The sequence below is a fragment of the Atheta coriaria genome, unplaced genomic scaffold, assembly GCF_025399875.1.
Source record: "Atheta coriaria isolate IRGN ID8LTWV9N9 unplaced genomic scaffold, Caltech_Dcor_3.1 hic_scaffold_2_pilon, whole genome shotgun sequence".
NCBI lineage: Eukaryota > Metazoa > Arthropoda > Insecta > Coleoptera > Staphylinidae > Dalotia > Dalotia coriaria.
This window is the reverse complement of record NW_027045444.1, coordinates 3,270,673-3,282,130: the sequence shown is the minus strand read 5'-3', so window position 1 is coordinate 3,282,130 and position 11,458 is coordinate 3,270,673. Positions and strand designations below refer to the sequence as shown.

General features: G+C 35.9%; 1 protein-coding gene across 5 annotated transcripts; it reads left to right on the top strand.

Moving 5' to 3' along the window:
• ATP7 (copper-transporting ATPase 1) lies at window positions 1-11,199 on the top strand. 5 transcript variants are annotated; one of them, XM_065317113.1, is made up of 9 exons: window positions 1-640; window positions 1,637-1,976; window positions 5,296-5,569; window positions 6,083-7,130; window positions 7,192-8,595; window positions 8,667-9,027; window positions 9,087-9,328; window positions 9,403-9,679; window positions 10,604-11,199. In XM_065317113.1, exons 1-9 carry the CDS (start codon window positions 607-609, stop codon window positions 10,746-10,748), a joined length of 4,125 nt encoding a protein of 1,374 aa, XP_065173185.1. In that variant the 5' UTR covers window positions 1-606; the 3' UTR covers window positions 10,749-11,199. The 5 variants fall into 5 exon arrangements, with proteins under 5 accessions (XP_065173185.1, XP_065173184.1, XP_065173187.1 ...); XM_065317112.1 differs by lacking the exon at window positions 10,604-11,199 and having other exon boundaries at window positions 9,403-10,197; XM_065317115.1 differs by lacking the exons at window positions 1-640; window positions 1,637-1,976; window positions 10,604-11,199 and adding an exon at window positions 3,898-4,306 and having other exon boundaries at window positions 9,403-10,197.
• Window positions 11,200-11,458: the final 259 nt, after the last annotated feature.

Genomic DNA, 11,458 nt, shown 5'->3' with positions numbered 1-11,458 from the left:
GTCACGATGTTCATGTACATCACATCACCGCACACATGTCCGCATCTAAATAAAGTAACTCGGCCGATCCACTTTCAATAATTCTCATCGTCTCATCGCCTATCACAATCACTCGGTTCAATTCCGCGTTGCGTGTAAAAAGCGCGATGAGTTTATCGCGTGTGCCACCAAACCCATTCTAGTTCATTAGTTCATTCCACCGATTCGTTCTGTTGTGTGCGGACAGATGTGTAATAAAAGTCGTTTTTTATTATAATAGAACAAAGCTAAATTCTAAAGTCTAACTTGAAACGGATGTAATTGTGAGGAAAACCTATGAATCATCAGAATCTAGAAGAAAATCAAAGTGTTAACCTAGTTTTTTGAGGAAATTTGTTGTTGTTTTGGTGCTTGAGGCAAAAGTCATGCATTTAAGTCAAGTTGGATGAGTTTAAGTAAAGAAGAGTGGTGTTTTTCTGTTGGGAGAAGTTTATGTATTTATGCAAAATTTATATAAGGATTTAATTTAAGTGTAAACTCTGTGATAACGAAGTGAAGTGAAACAAGGTATGATTGTGTACAAATTGAGTTTAAACGTGGGATTGAAGAAATAGGAAGATATTCAAGATGAGTAAAAGCATTTATCGGTTTACGCGCAAAGGTGAGAGTTGTTTTTGTTTGGTTTTTATGGTGATAGCAGGAAGTTTGGCAAATATTTGATATTTATGATTAATTGATTAATTAATTAATTAAGTACGCGTGAAGTAATTGAGATATCGCTGATTGTTTTCAAAATTCTTTTGTTATTAACTATATGTATATAAATTTGGATATTGTAAGTCGTTTATTCAAAAATTATTAACTAAATAAGGTCTTTCTGGCTATCGTGTCTTTAATTCTTTGTGTAATTAATTAATTACTCTCGAATTAATTGACATATTTTGATATTCATTTTAAAATTTGATTTAGGATTTAATTTTACATCAACTATGAGTATTTTTAGATAGATTGGGTTGTTTATTAATAAGTTTTGAACAAAACACGCATTTTTTGGTAAATTATGCAATATTTGTTTTATGAATATTTAATTAATTACTTTAAAACTATTGAAGATATCTTAACAATCCTTTCAAAAATTAATTCCTAATTAAATTCTACATCTAAAATAAAAATATTACGCAGATTCTTGGATTCGTTTAAGTGTTATAAACAAAAAAACATACTTTTTCATTTTTGCTTAAGCTATGTATTCTTCAAGAAATTAATTAATTACGCAAAAACTAATAGAGACATTCTTTCAATTATTTCAACATTTTATTTGTAATTGAATTCAACATCTTCAGTAAATATATGACGGAAATTGTGCAATTTATTAAAAAGTTCAGAGCAAAATTCCCACTTTTTTTTTAAATTTTGACAAACTTTTGCACTGATTAATTAATTATTTTAAAACTAATAAATATATCCTTCTAATTCTTTCAAAATTCAATTTATAATTTAATTCTACCTCATCAGTATTAATATGATACATATCCTCTTGTTCATTAAAAATTTCTGAACAAAACACGCACTTTTATACTCATACTCGTAAATGACATAAAATTTCGTAAATTATTGATTAAACATATTTTAACCTTTAATATTTTGTCTATTTCAGCAAACATCTCACCAGAAGAAACAGAACTAGTAAATAACGACAATGACAAAGAAGTTATTATAATACCTTCCGCAAATACCACTCCAGAAAAACAAAATGGACCCCAATCTCCCTTAAAAAATCTTGTAAATACCAAACATAGTTCTCCACTTAAACTAAGCAGATTGCAAAAGTCTTTAAAAGAATTCAACGCATCACTTGTGAATGTATCAGTGCTCAAACCAGCGGAAAGTGCTGAAAATGTCGAAGAAACGGAAGAAAAAAGTGCAAAAGAAGAAGATTTGGTGAAGCAGAGCTTACTGGACGTACGGATACCCGCCGAGGAGTATGACCACATCAAGTAAGTCAAATTTATTAATTAATCATTAGTCATTTATTAGTATTTTAAGAATCATGGTTAAATAATTGATATAATTGGGAAAAACAGCGTTTTTATACATGTTTTAATTAATTCCGCGGTAATTAAGAGAGATATAGTAGAATTTCTTTTAGTATTTAATTAACAATTAAATTCTGCGTGTTTTCTTGAAAATTATTTGTTTATATTGTTTTATAATTAAAAGTTACAGACGAAAAAAGTTAAATTTTCATAATTTTTTTGTTTATTTTGTCTGTAACTTTTGTTATAAACAATTCATATTTTTGCAATATATTTAATTTTACGCAGAATTTAATTTTTAGTTGATTAGTGAAAGAATTTTTCATTTATTTTTATTACTTTTTGAGTTAAATCCAAAAATCCGTCAAAAAAAATGCTGAAATTTACAAATCCTATTAATAATTACTTCATAATTTATTAATTCGCGGTCGAGACGCGTTCTTTTATGTCCTTATCGGTTGCCTAGATGAATTATACCGTATTTTATTAGCTTATCGCCGAGATAGAGCGAGATTCCGCAATTCCACAAGTGAAATTAATATTTTTACAAACAATTAATCGACAATTGCGGCAAATTTGATTAAACAGCAGCGACGCGATAAAGTTCGCGCACGTGTTCAATGTGTGCGTAATTCTAGACGCGAATTTATTCTTTGTTCATGCTGTTTGTTTTTATTTTCTCCATGTGACTTCTAAATTACTCATTTATTTGATAATTATTAGTCATACGAGTAGTGTAGTCACACAATGTTATTTGCAATGAGAATTCAAGTTTATTGCAAGTTGGGTTGCCTATAGTCAAGCAGTGTAAAAATGAATTAATTTATCTTTAGTTGTATTTTATTGTTTTTAATAAAAAAATAATAAGATTAATAAGTAAAATTTGGAGTAGTGCGTACGTGCGGAAGAACACGCGGTGAGTTGCAAAAGATTACGTCATTTCGTATTAAAATCAACAAATAACAAAAACAGTCGAGTTAACTAAAACAATTGCGTACGAGGTATTATAAAGTTGTTAGTTTTGCGAGAAGGAGAAATCAAGGTTAAATTATGTACACTTTAGTCGGAAACTTTCTCTATTTACATTCAGAGCAATAAAATGCATGCAAAGTTTACTACAGGCTTTCATATTCACAAAGTGTTTAAGTATGCAACCAGTTATACTTTGCGCACCGGTGTCATAGCAACGCAATATAAAATTAAATAGTGTAGACTCGTTTTCGGTATAAATTGGACTTTAAACTTAAATATCTTTGATTCAAATTCACATTTTTCAAAAATTCTTTTACAACTATTTAGATAAACTTATTATCTATTATTGTTTAAAATTTCAAAATAATACAATCAAAATTACAGAAGTTATTCATATTTTTCCAAAAAAAAAAGGCAAAAAATATTTTTATTTCTAAAAATTTTGATATTATGATGTTTTTTCGCCTATTTTAATGGAAATGTGTTTAAATTTTATGCAAATTTAACAAAAAAAAGATATACGGTTAAAATTACAATTTTCTAATTTTTTCTGCTTTAAAATAAATTTAATTGGGTTAGTAGGTATTGTCACATGCGTCTATTGAAATCATATGACTACAAGCGACAATATCAATTATTGCGAAACACAACAAAATACTTTAATTCATATTCAGATATAGGCCGGACCACGTAAAATCCCAATAATCGTTTTTTATTTTTTTGTTACTCTAGGTAACGACACCTCGTTACAACCTGATAAAATACTTGCTTGTTAAAAAATACTACACGTCTACACTATACGTGCATTTTCTAGAAAAACCGCAAATTACCACAGCAATTATATTTACTTGTCCGCTCACATCGCAATTCCGGATTATTTCGTTTCAATGCCGACTTAAACCGTGTGCTACTACTCGTACTCCTGCTACTGCTACCGCTGTATCTATTAGTCGCGACTCGCGAGAAACTCAAAACATGAATCGAAACGAAAGTGAATTGCGAGTGAAGCCAAAAGCAGAAAGCAGCACACTTTTGAACGAATTCTAGCCGCCGCTCTAGCCTTGCTTTACTTTACCTCACTTCACTTCATTTCACCACACTTTACTTAACTCCAACAATTTGAGTGTCTTTAGTAGCGTTCCGGACGTCTGCAAGTAAACAATATAAACAAACGCGCCACGCCACAATGCAAGCATAGCCGACACAAAATGTAGTTAAAAAATGATTACAATAACTTATTAACTTATTAATATACAGTGTGTCATTAATACGTATACGGATTACCATATACCAAGAAACAAAATGGCGTATCACAAATTGTAAGTGCTAGTCTTATCACATAATCTACGTATTAGCGCGTTTTATTGTTGATTTTATCATCAATTGCCGTTATTTGCGTTACAATGAACCGCAATTGTTTTAATTGTCGCTCTTGTTTAATGAGACATAGCGCCCGCAAATGACTTTGTTAATTTTTTTCATTTGCGACGATTTTCGGCGCTTGAACAACACTCGTGTAGCGTATATTTGTAAACCGTTATCACTGTGATATGGAAGTGAGCAGTGCGCGTGTCAATTGCATATTTTAAACAAATGTGCGACAGGTTTTAAATAAAAAAACCGACTGCTTAGCCGCACGTATCTTGAGTGTGCGATTTGTAAAGTTAACGTGAACATGTTATCAATGTTTAGTCAAACAACAAGCGTAATAAGAGTAGTTTTATAGATTTGTTTGTTTATTTGTTTGCATTCTTTTTTTATTATTACGATTGATGTTGTGTTGGGTGCAGTTCAATTCGGTTCAATTAGTTGCCGTCTTGCCATCGACTAGGAAACACTCAACAGTCGAATGTTGACTCTCATACGGCGTATTATCAGTGTGATTGATAACAAACGTCTTATCGATGTTTGTGTGTACCTGGTAGACAAGTCGAAATAGAAGTTACTTACTAAAGTAAAGTAGTGCACATCGTGATAGAAATTTTATATTTTCCAATCGGAAATTTATTAATTTTACTTAAATCAGTGTTTTTATTAATAAATCATCATTTTTTTCTTCATAAATGATAAATAACATGAATATTGTTTAAAATATTCATAAATTTAACGTTTTTTATACTTAAACATGGCGTTAAGAAGGAAAAAACGTACCAGTGAGGAACGTGCCGCTTTACTAAACGATAATGACTGGTAATAATTAATACTATGATGAAATACACACCGAAATTTGCTTATTTTCTTGTTATCTTACCGAAAATTTATTTGATATACATGAATCTATTATTTATGTTTACTTTTATCGTTTCAGGGACACAATGGATGCGTACGGCTACGAACCGTCGCTTATCGACACATCCAGGTCGATTAATCAACGCTCGGCGGAATATAACGGCTATTCGGATGATAACGAAGATGGCGGACGTGAAGAGCAAGGCGCGTTGCTTACCATTGAGGAACAGCAACAGAATCGAAATGTTTTACCATCGGCGTGTCGAGTTAACATCGAAGGGATGACTTGTATGTCATGCGTACGCAATATTGAGAGTAATATTGGTGCGAAAGATGGGATTGTTTTTATTAAGGTAAGATATTTTATACATAACCTAATTTGTGACATGTTATGTTATGTGTTAGGATAGTAAAACTTTCTAGAATTGTTTGAATTATTAGAATTCTTCAATTCTAGAAAGTTGCATGTGTAGATAACAAAAAACCGCACATAAATTGATCACCGATAGCGCACCGCAGAGAATAACATTATTGCGGTGATTAGACAACCCGCCTATCAGTAAAGCACGCACTAACCTCAACATTCCATTCGTACGCGTACGTTTTTATTCTACTACCATATGTAGTTGAAATTTATTCTCTTCATGTGGGCGTTGATAACACATGTAAAGGTGTCGACGTTGAATCACGACATGCATTCATTCTGCGGCGATTATTAACAATTATGAGTAGTTTTTGATTTGACAATCGCGGTTTGTGCATACTGCATACGCAGACAATAGAAGAGTCAGTTGCTATTCTAATTCTTATGGAGCAGGTTGTAATAATATAATAACTTAAATCTTATTTTGAAAAATTAATTTCAGGTTAATTTACAAGAGAAATACGCAGTGGTCCACTTTGATCCGACACTACTCACACCGGAATTAGTTGCTGATGCCATTGATGACATGGGTTTCGATGCTGTTTTGTCTCAGACGAGCACATGCAGTGTCCGCATTGAGGGTATGACTTGTAATTCATGCGTGCAGAACATCCAAGGTAATATCTCGACGAAACCCGGCGTGGAAAGTATCAAAGTGCACTTGGATGAACAGCGCGGTGATGTTGATTATCATCCTTCTGAGATAACTCCGCTGGAAATTGCAGAGGCGATTAACGATATGGGTTTTGATGCGTTTTTATTAACTTCTGATGGTAATGTTAAACAGAATCAAAATCAAAAAACTAAAAAGAAGCGGCGTTTATCCAAAGATAATTCAAATTCTAACCGCCATCTTGCCATCGATATGGATAATTTAGATAATTTATCCAGATGCACGCTGCAAGTGAAAGGAATGACTTGTGGATCATGCGTGGCTGCCATTGAGAAACACTGCTATAAAATCAACGGATGTCATAAGATTCTAGTCGCGTTGTTGGCAGCAAGAGCCGAGATAAAATACGACGCCACATTGGTTACACCTGTAGAATTGGCAGCGTCCATTACAGAGTTAGGGTTTCCAGCGAGTGTTTTATTAAGCGCCGGTGGTGATTCGGAGGTGGTTTGTCGTATTGAAGGGATGACATGCGCATCGTGCGTGTTCAAAATCGAATCGGCGGTGAAAAACATGCCGGGGATGATTTCGGCGCAAGTTGCGTTGACTACACAGAAAGGTAAATTCCGGTATGATCCGGAAGTGACAGGTGCGCGGAATATTTTGGAGGCGATTGATGCGCTCGGGTTTAAAGCGGAGTTGTTTGAGAGGGAGTCCAATGGGGATTATCTACAGCAAAAGGAGGAGATTCGTAAGTGGCGGAATAGTTTTCTGTTCTCGCTCACGTTTGGTCTGCCCTGTATGGGCGCCATGATATATTTCATGGCGTTGATGTCGGCTGGGACCAGTCATGAGGATATGTGCTGTGTTATTCCAGGTAGGGATAAATTTTATTAATTATACAGGGTGTTAATTTAGATATAATTGTGTTTTTAAAGGTTTATCTTTGGAGAATTTAATAATGTGGTCATTATCCACCCCGGTGCTGATTTTCGGCGGGCGTCACTTCTTTGTACAAGCATACAAAGCCATCAAACACCGCACAACGAATATGGACGTGCTCATTGCCATGGCAACGTCAATCTCCTACACGTACAGTGTTTGCGTTGTCATGGCAGCCATGATTTTACGCCTGCCAACATCTCCACAAACCTTTTTTGATACACCACCCATGCTTCTAGTGTTTATTTCTCTTGGTAGATGGTTGGAACACATCGCTAAAGGTAAAACTTCCGAAGCGCTGTCACGGTTACTGAGTCTCAAAGCAACCGAAGCTGTTTTGGTCACACTTGGACCCGGACAGACTATCGAAAAAGAGCGCTTAGTCAATGTTGACTTGGTACAACGCGGTGATTACTTAAAAGTAGTGCCCGGAGCAAAAGTGCCAGTCGATGGTAAAGTCGTCCAAGGGCAGTCTATGTGCGACGAGTCGCTAATCACCGGCGAATCTATGCCTGTGTATAAAAAGAAAGGCGTCGCTGTGATTGGCGGATCAATCAATCAACATGGACTGTTGATTGTGGAAGCGACACACACTGGTGAGGCTACAACATTATCTCAGATTGTTAAACTGGTTGAAGAAGCGCAGACGTCAAAAGCACCCATTCAACAATTGGCGGATAAAATCGCCGGGTATTTTGTACCGTTGGTAGTGTGTTTAAGTTTATTAACTTTGATAATCTGGACAATCATCGGTTTGGTTAATTTCGATCTGTTGCCGATTCATGAGCACGAAACACATTCGTTTAATAAGACTGAACTTCTGCTGCAGTTTGTGTTTAAATGCGCGTTGAATGTGCTGGCGATTGCGTGTCCCTGTGCGTTGGGTTTAGCCACGCCTACGGCTGTCATGGTTGGCACAGGAGTTGGTGCACAGAATGGTATTTTAATCAAAGGTGCTGAACCTTTGGAGAATGCGCATAAAGTCCGAGCGGTTTTGTTTGATAAAACTGGGACGATTACAAAAGGACAACCGGAAGTGGCGGCGGTGTGGATGACAACGCAGGATATCCCTCCGGCGACTTTATTGGCTGTTCTCGGCGTGGCTGAGAAAAATTCCGAGCATCCAATTGCAGCGTCGATTATTCGCTTTGTGGAGCAAGTCTTCCAGATGGAGATTAGTGGATCCAGTGATGATTTTCAAGCGGTGCCAGGCTGTGGATTGAGGTGTACGGTGAAGGATGTTGCGACGATGGTGAATAATGGGAAATCACAGGAGTTTAGTAATTTTTTGAATGATGCGCAGAACGCAGGCGGGGATTTGGGATCTAGGAAACTGCTTTTGAATGGAATTGTTGTGGAAGTTGTGAATTCATCCGCGCATAATTTAGGACAATTAATTGGTAAGTTTTTGTTTATTTAAACACTCTGTATAAGATTTTATATAGGTAAATTGTTTAATATGTAATTTTAGGTTTAAAACTTGATGATATCCGTGACAACTACCACGTAATCGTTGGTAATCGTGAATGGATGAACCGCAATGGCCATATTGTGACGCCCGACCTCGATCGTAAGATGCAACTTGAAGAAGAACAAGGCAGATCGGCGGTTTTATGCGCCATTGATGGTGTTATCGTTGCGATGATAAGCGTGGCGGATCCTGTGAAACCAGAAGCAGCACTTGCGGTTTATTCTCTGAAGAAACGAGGACTGGATGTTTATTTGCTCACTGGAGATAATCGGAAGACCGCCGCCAGTATTGCACGTCAAGTTGGTATTACCAAGGTTTACGCCGAGGTTTTACCTTCACATAAAGTTGCGCGTGTCTCAAGGTAATTTTTTTTTTAATTTAAGTACTTTTACAAATATTAATTGTTTTGAAATATTTTAGATTGCAAAGTAAAGGTGTGAAAGTGGCGATGGTTGGTGATGGAATTAATGATTCGCCAGCGTTAGCACAAGCGGATGTTGGCATGGCGATTGCTTCCGGTACCGATGTTGCGGTGGAAGCTGCGCAGGTCGTTTTAATGCGTAATGATTTACTCGACGTGGTCGCATGTTTGGACCTATCTCGGAAAACAGTCAAACGCATCCGGCTTAACTTTTTGCTTGCCAGTCTCTATAATATCCTCTGTAAGTATTGTTTTTTTTTTTTACTTCATTTATGTGTATTTTTTTATATTTTAATTTTATTTGACACACTGTAGGTATTCCTTTGGCTGCTGGTGCATTCTCAACCTTTGGGCTAACCCTTGCACCTTGGATGGCCAGCGGTGCCATGGCTTTGTCTTCCGTGTCGGTCGTCAGCAGCAGTTTACTGCTAAAACTCTGGAAAAAACCGAATGCCGCCATTTTGACGACACCAGACTTCCTCGCTGATCGAAATCGCGCACATCAAGACGACACGATTTCAATTCATCGTGGTATGGATGATCTGGAGCAGGGCGCGTCCACGCAGCCACAGCAAGCGTCGGCATTCTCAAGGTATACCAACGGGGTGATAGGTTGTGCGCATAACTCAAATTTGTCAGGCGTTGCAACCGCAAGTCCACCACAAGTGGATCAAACGCAAACTAGCAATAATAATACAAACAAAAACGTAAATTTGAATCCGGAAGGTGATTCAAAGTGCTAATTAGAGTTACAAACGTGATATGTGTATATAGTAGGCAAGATGGCGGCTGGAAAACATGATGTTATTGATATCCAGCCGCTATTTTGATTTTTAAATTATAGAAAAGTAATTTGAAGGACAAAAACAACACTTGAATGAAGCAAACTTCATTAAACATGCGCCGATTATCATTTAATTCATCAAATAATCCTTGTAAAACATCCTCTGGACATACATTTACTGTTATCTCTTGTTTCTTAGCACTTTCAACAACTTAAACTCGATGAAACTCGCTGCAGAGTACAAAACTGTTCACATTTGATGTAATGTAAGCTTGAAATGTGCCTTTTAACGGTTTTCTTACATCGATTAACCTACTACTCTTGTGCGTGTTGTTTGTTTTGTAAAATAATATCAAGTCAGCCACTATTCATAATGTGACATAAAATATTGTAGCGGTACTTGTGGCAAGCCCTAAACGCTCACGATACGATTGGACTTTGCCCTCTAGACGCGTTTTATCGCTCGTCTCGAGGCTCTGCTATCATTCGATTGTGTTTGAGTTTTAAATCGTCAATATTTACATTGATTTCGGACCAATGGAGAGTGGCCGCGCATTGTTACCAACATTTATCGCTGCTCGAGATGTTATTATAACACTAAAGTTTTAATCGCAATAACTGTGCTACTGTTTGATAGATTGCGGGAAATTGCAATGTTTTAACTGTAAATTGTGTGTTAATTGTCGAATTTTATTGTTGTTTGCTGGTTATTAATTGATTTTTGGTTTTTAGGTTTTTAAATCGAAATCGAATGATGAGCGAACTTCTGCTGGCTAGCCACGATGCAGACGACGACTCAGGCATAACGTACTTGACGCAGACGGCGGCATCCACATCCAATTCCAGGAAGAAGCAGAACGGAGCCGCCCACGCATAGTAAAACGCCATGTATCCTTCGACAGAAGTCTGAATTTTTACTGCTTCGCCACAATTTACTTACAACGACGTAATCGCATCACAGATTTATTACTTAAGCATTAAATTCATAAGTACGTTTTGTTTTACTTAAACTTTCATGCGCATTTAGGCGAACGTCTTTGATTTAAGTTGAAATTTGTTTGTAATATTTATGGCTTGTAAATTGGCCAACTTTTGTAATCAAAATGAAACTAGGAATTCAGCCATTTCACAGTTTCAAAAGTGGATTTTATAAGTATTTTGTATTATTTTATTATGTGGAATGATGACCAGTGTGATATGTATCTTTCTGAAATGTAATTTCCGCAGTATTGCGCAGTACTTATAGAAAAGATAATGAATATGTACTAGAAGATTATCCAGAAGGGTGCAGAATTGTTGATAAAGGCTATTAAATTTATTTTAGTAAACATTTGTGTTATTTTTTGCTAAGTGCAAGATGTTTTGCCAATTGCTACCGAAAACACCCTGTATCTCCTGTAAAAATAATGCAATTTGAATTTTCTCTTCTTCAGTTTATAGCTGATGAGTCCCTACATCGAATGCTTACCATTCTGGCCCTCTAAATCCCTTGGAAGTGCCCTAAAAATCCCTTTAAAAAATGGTTTAATTTTTTCTAAAAGTTGTCGTGGAAAACACCCTGTATCTCCCGTAAAAATGAAGCAATTT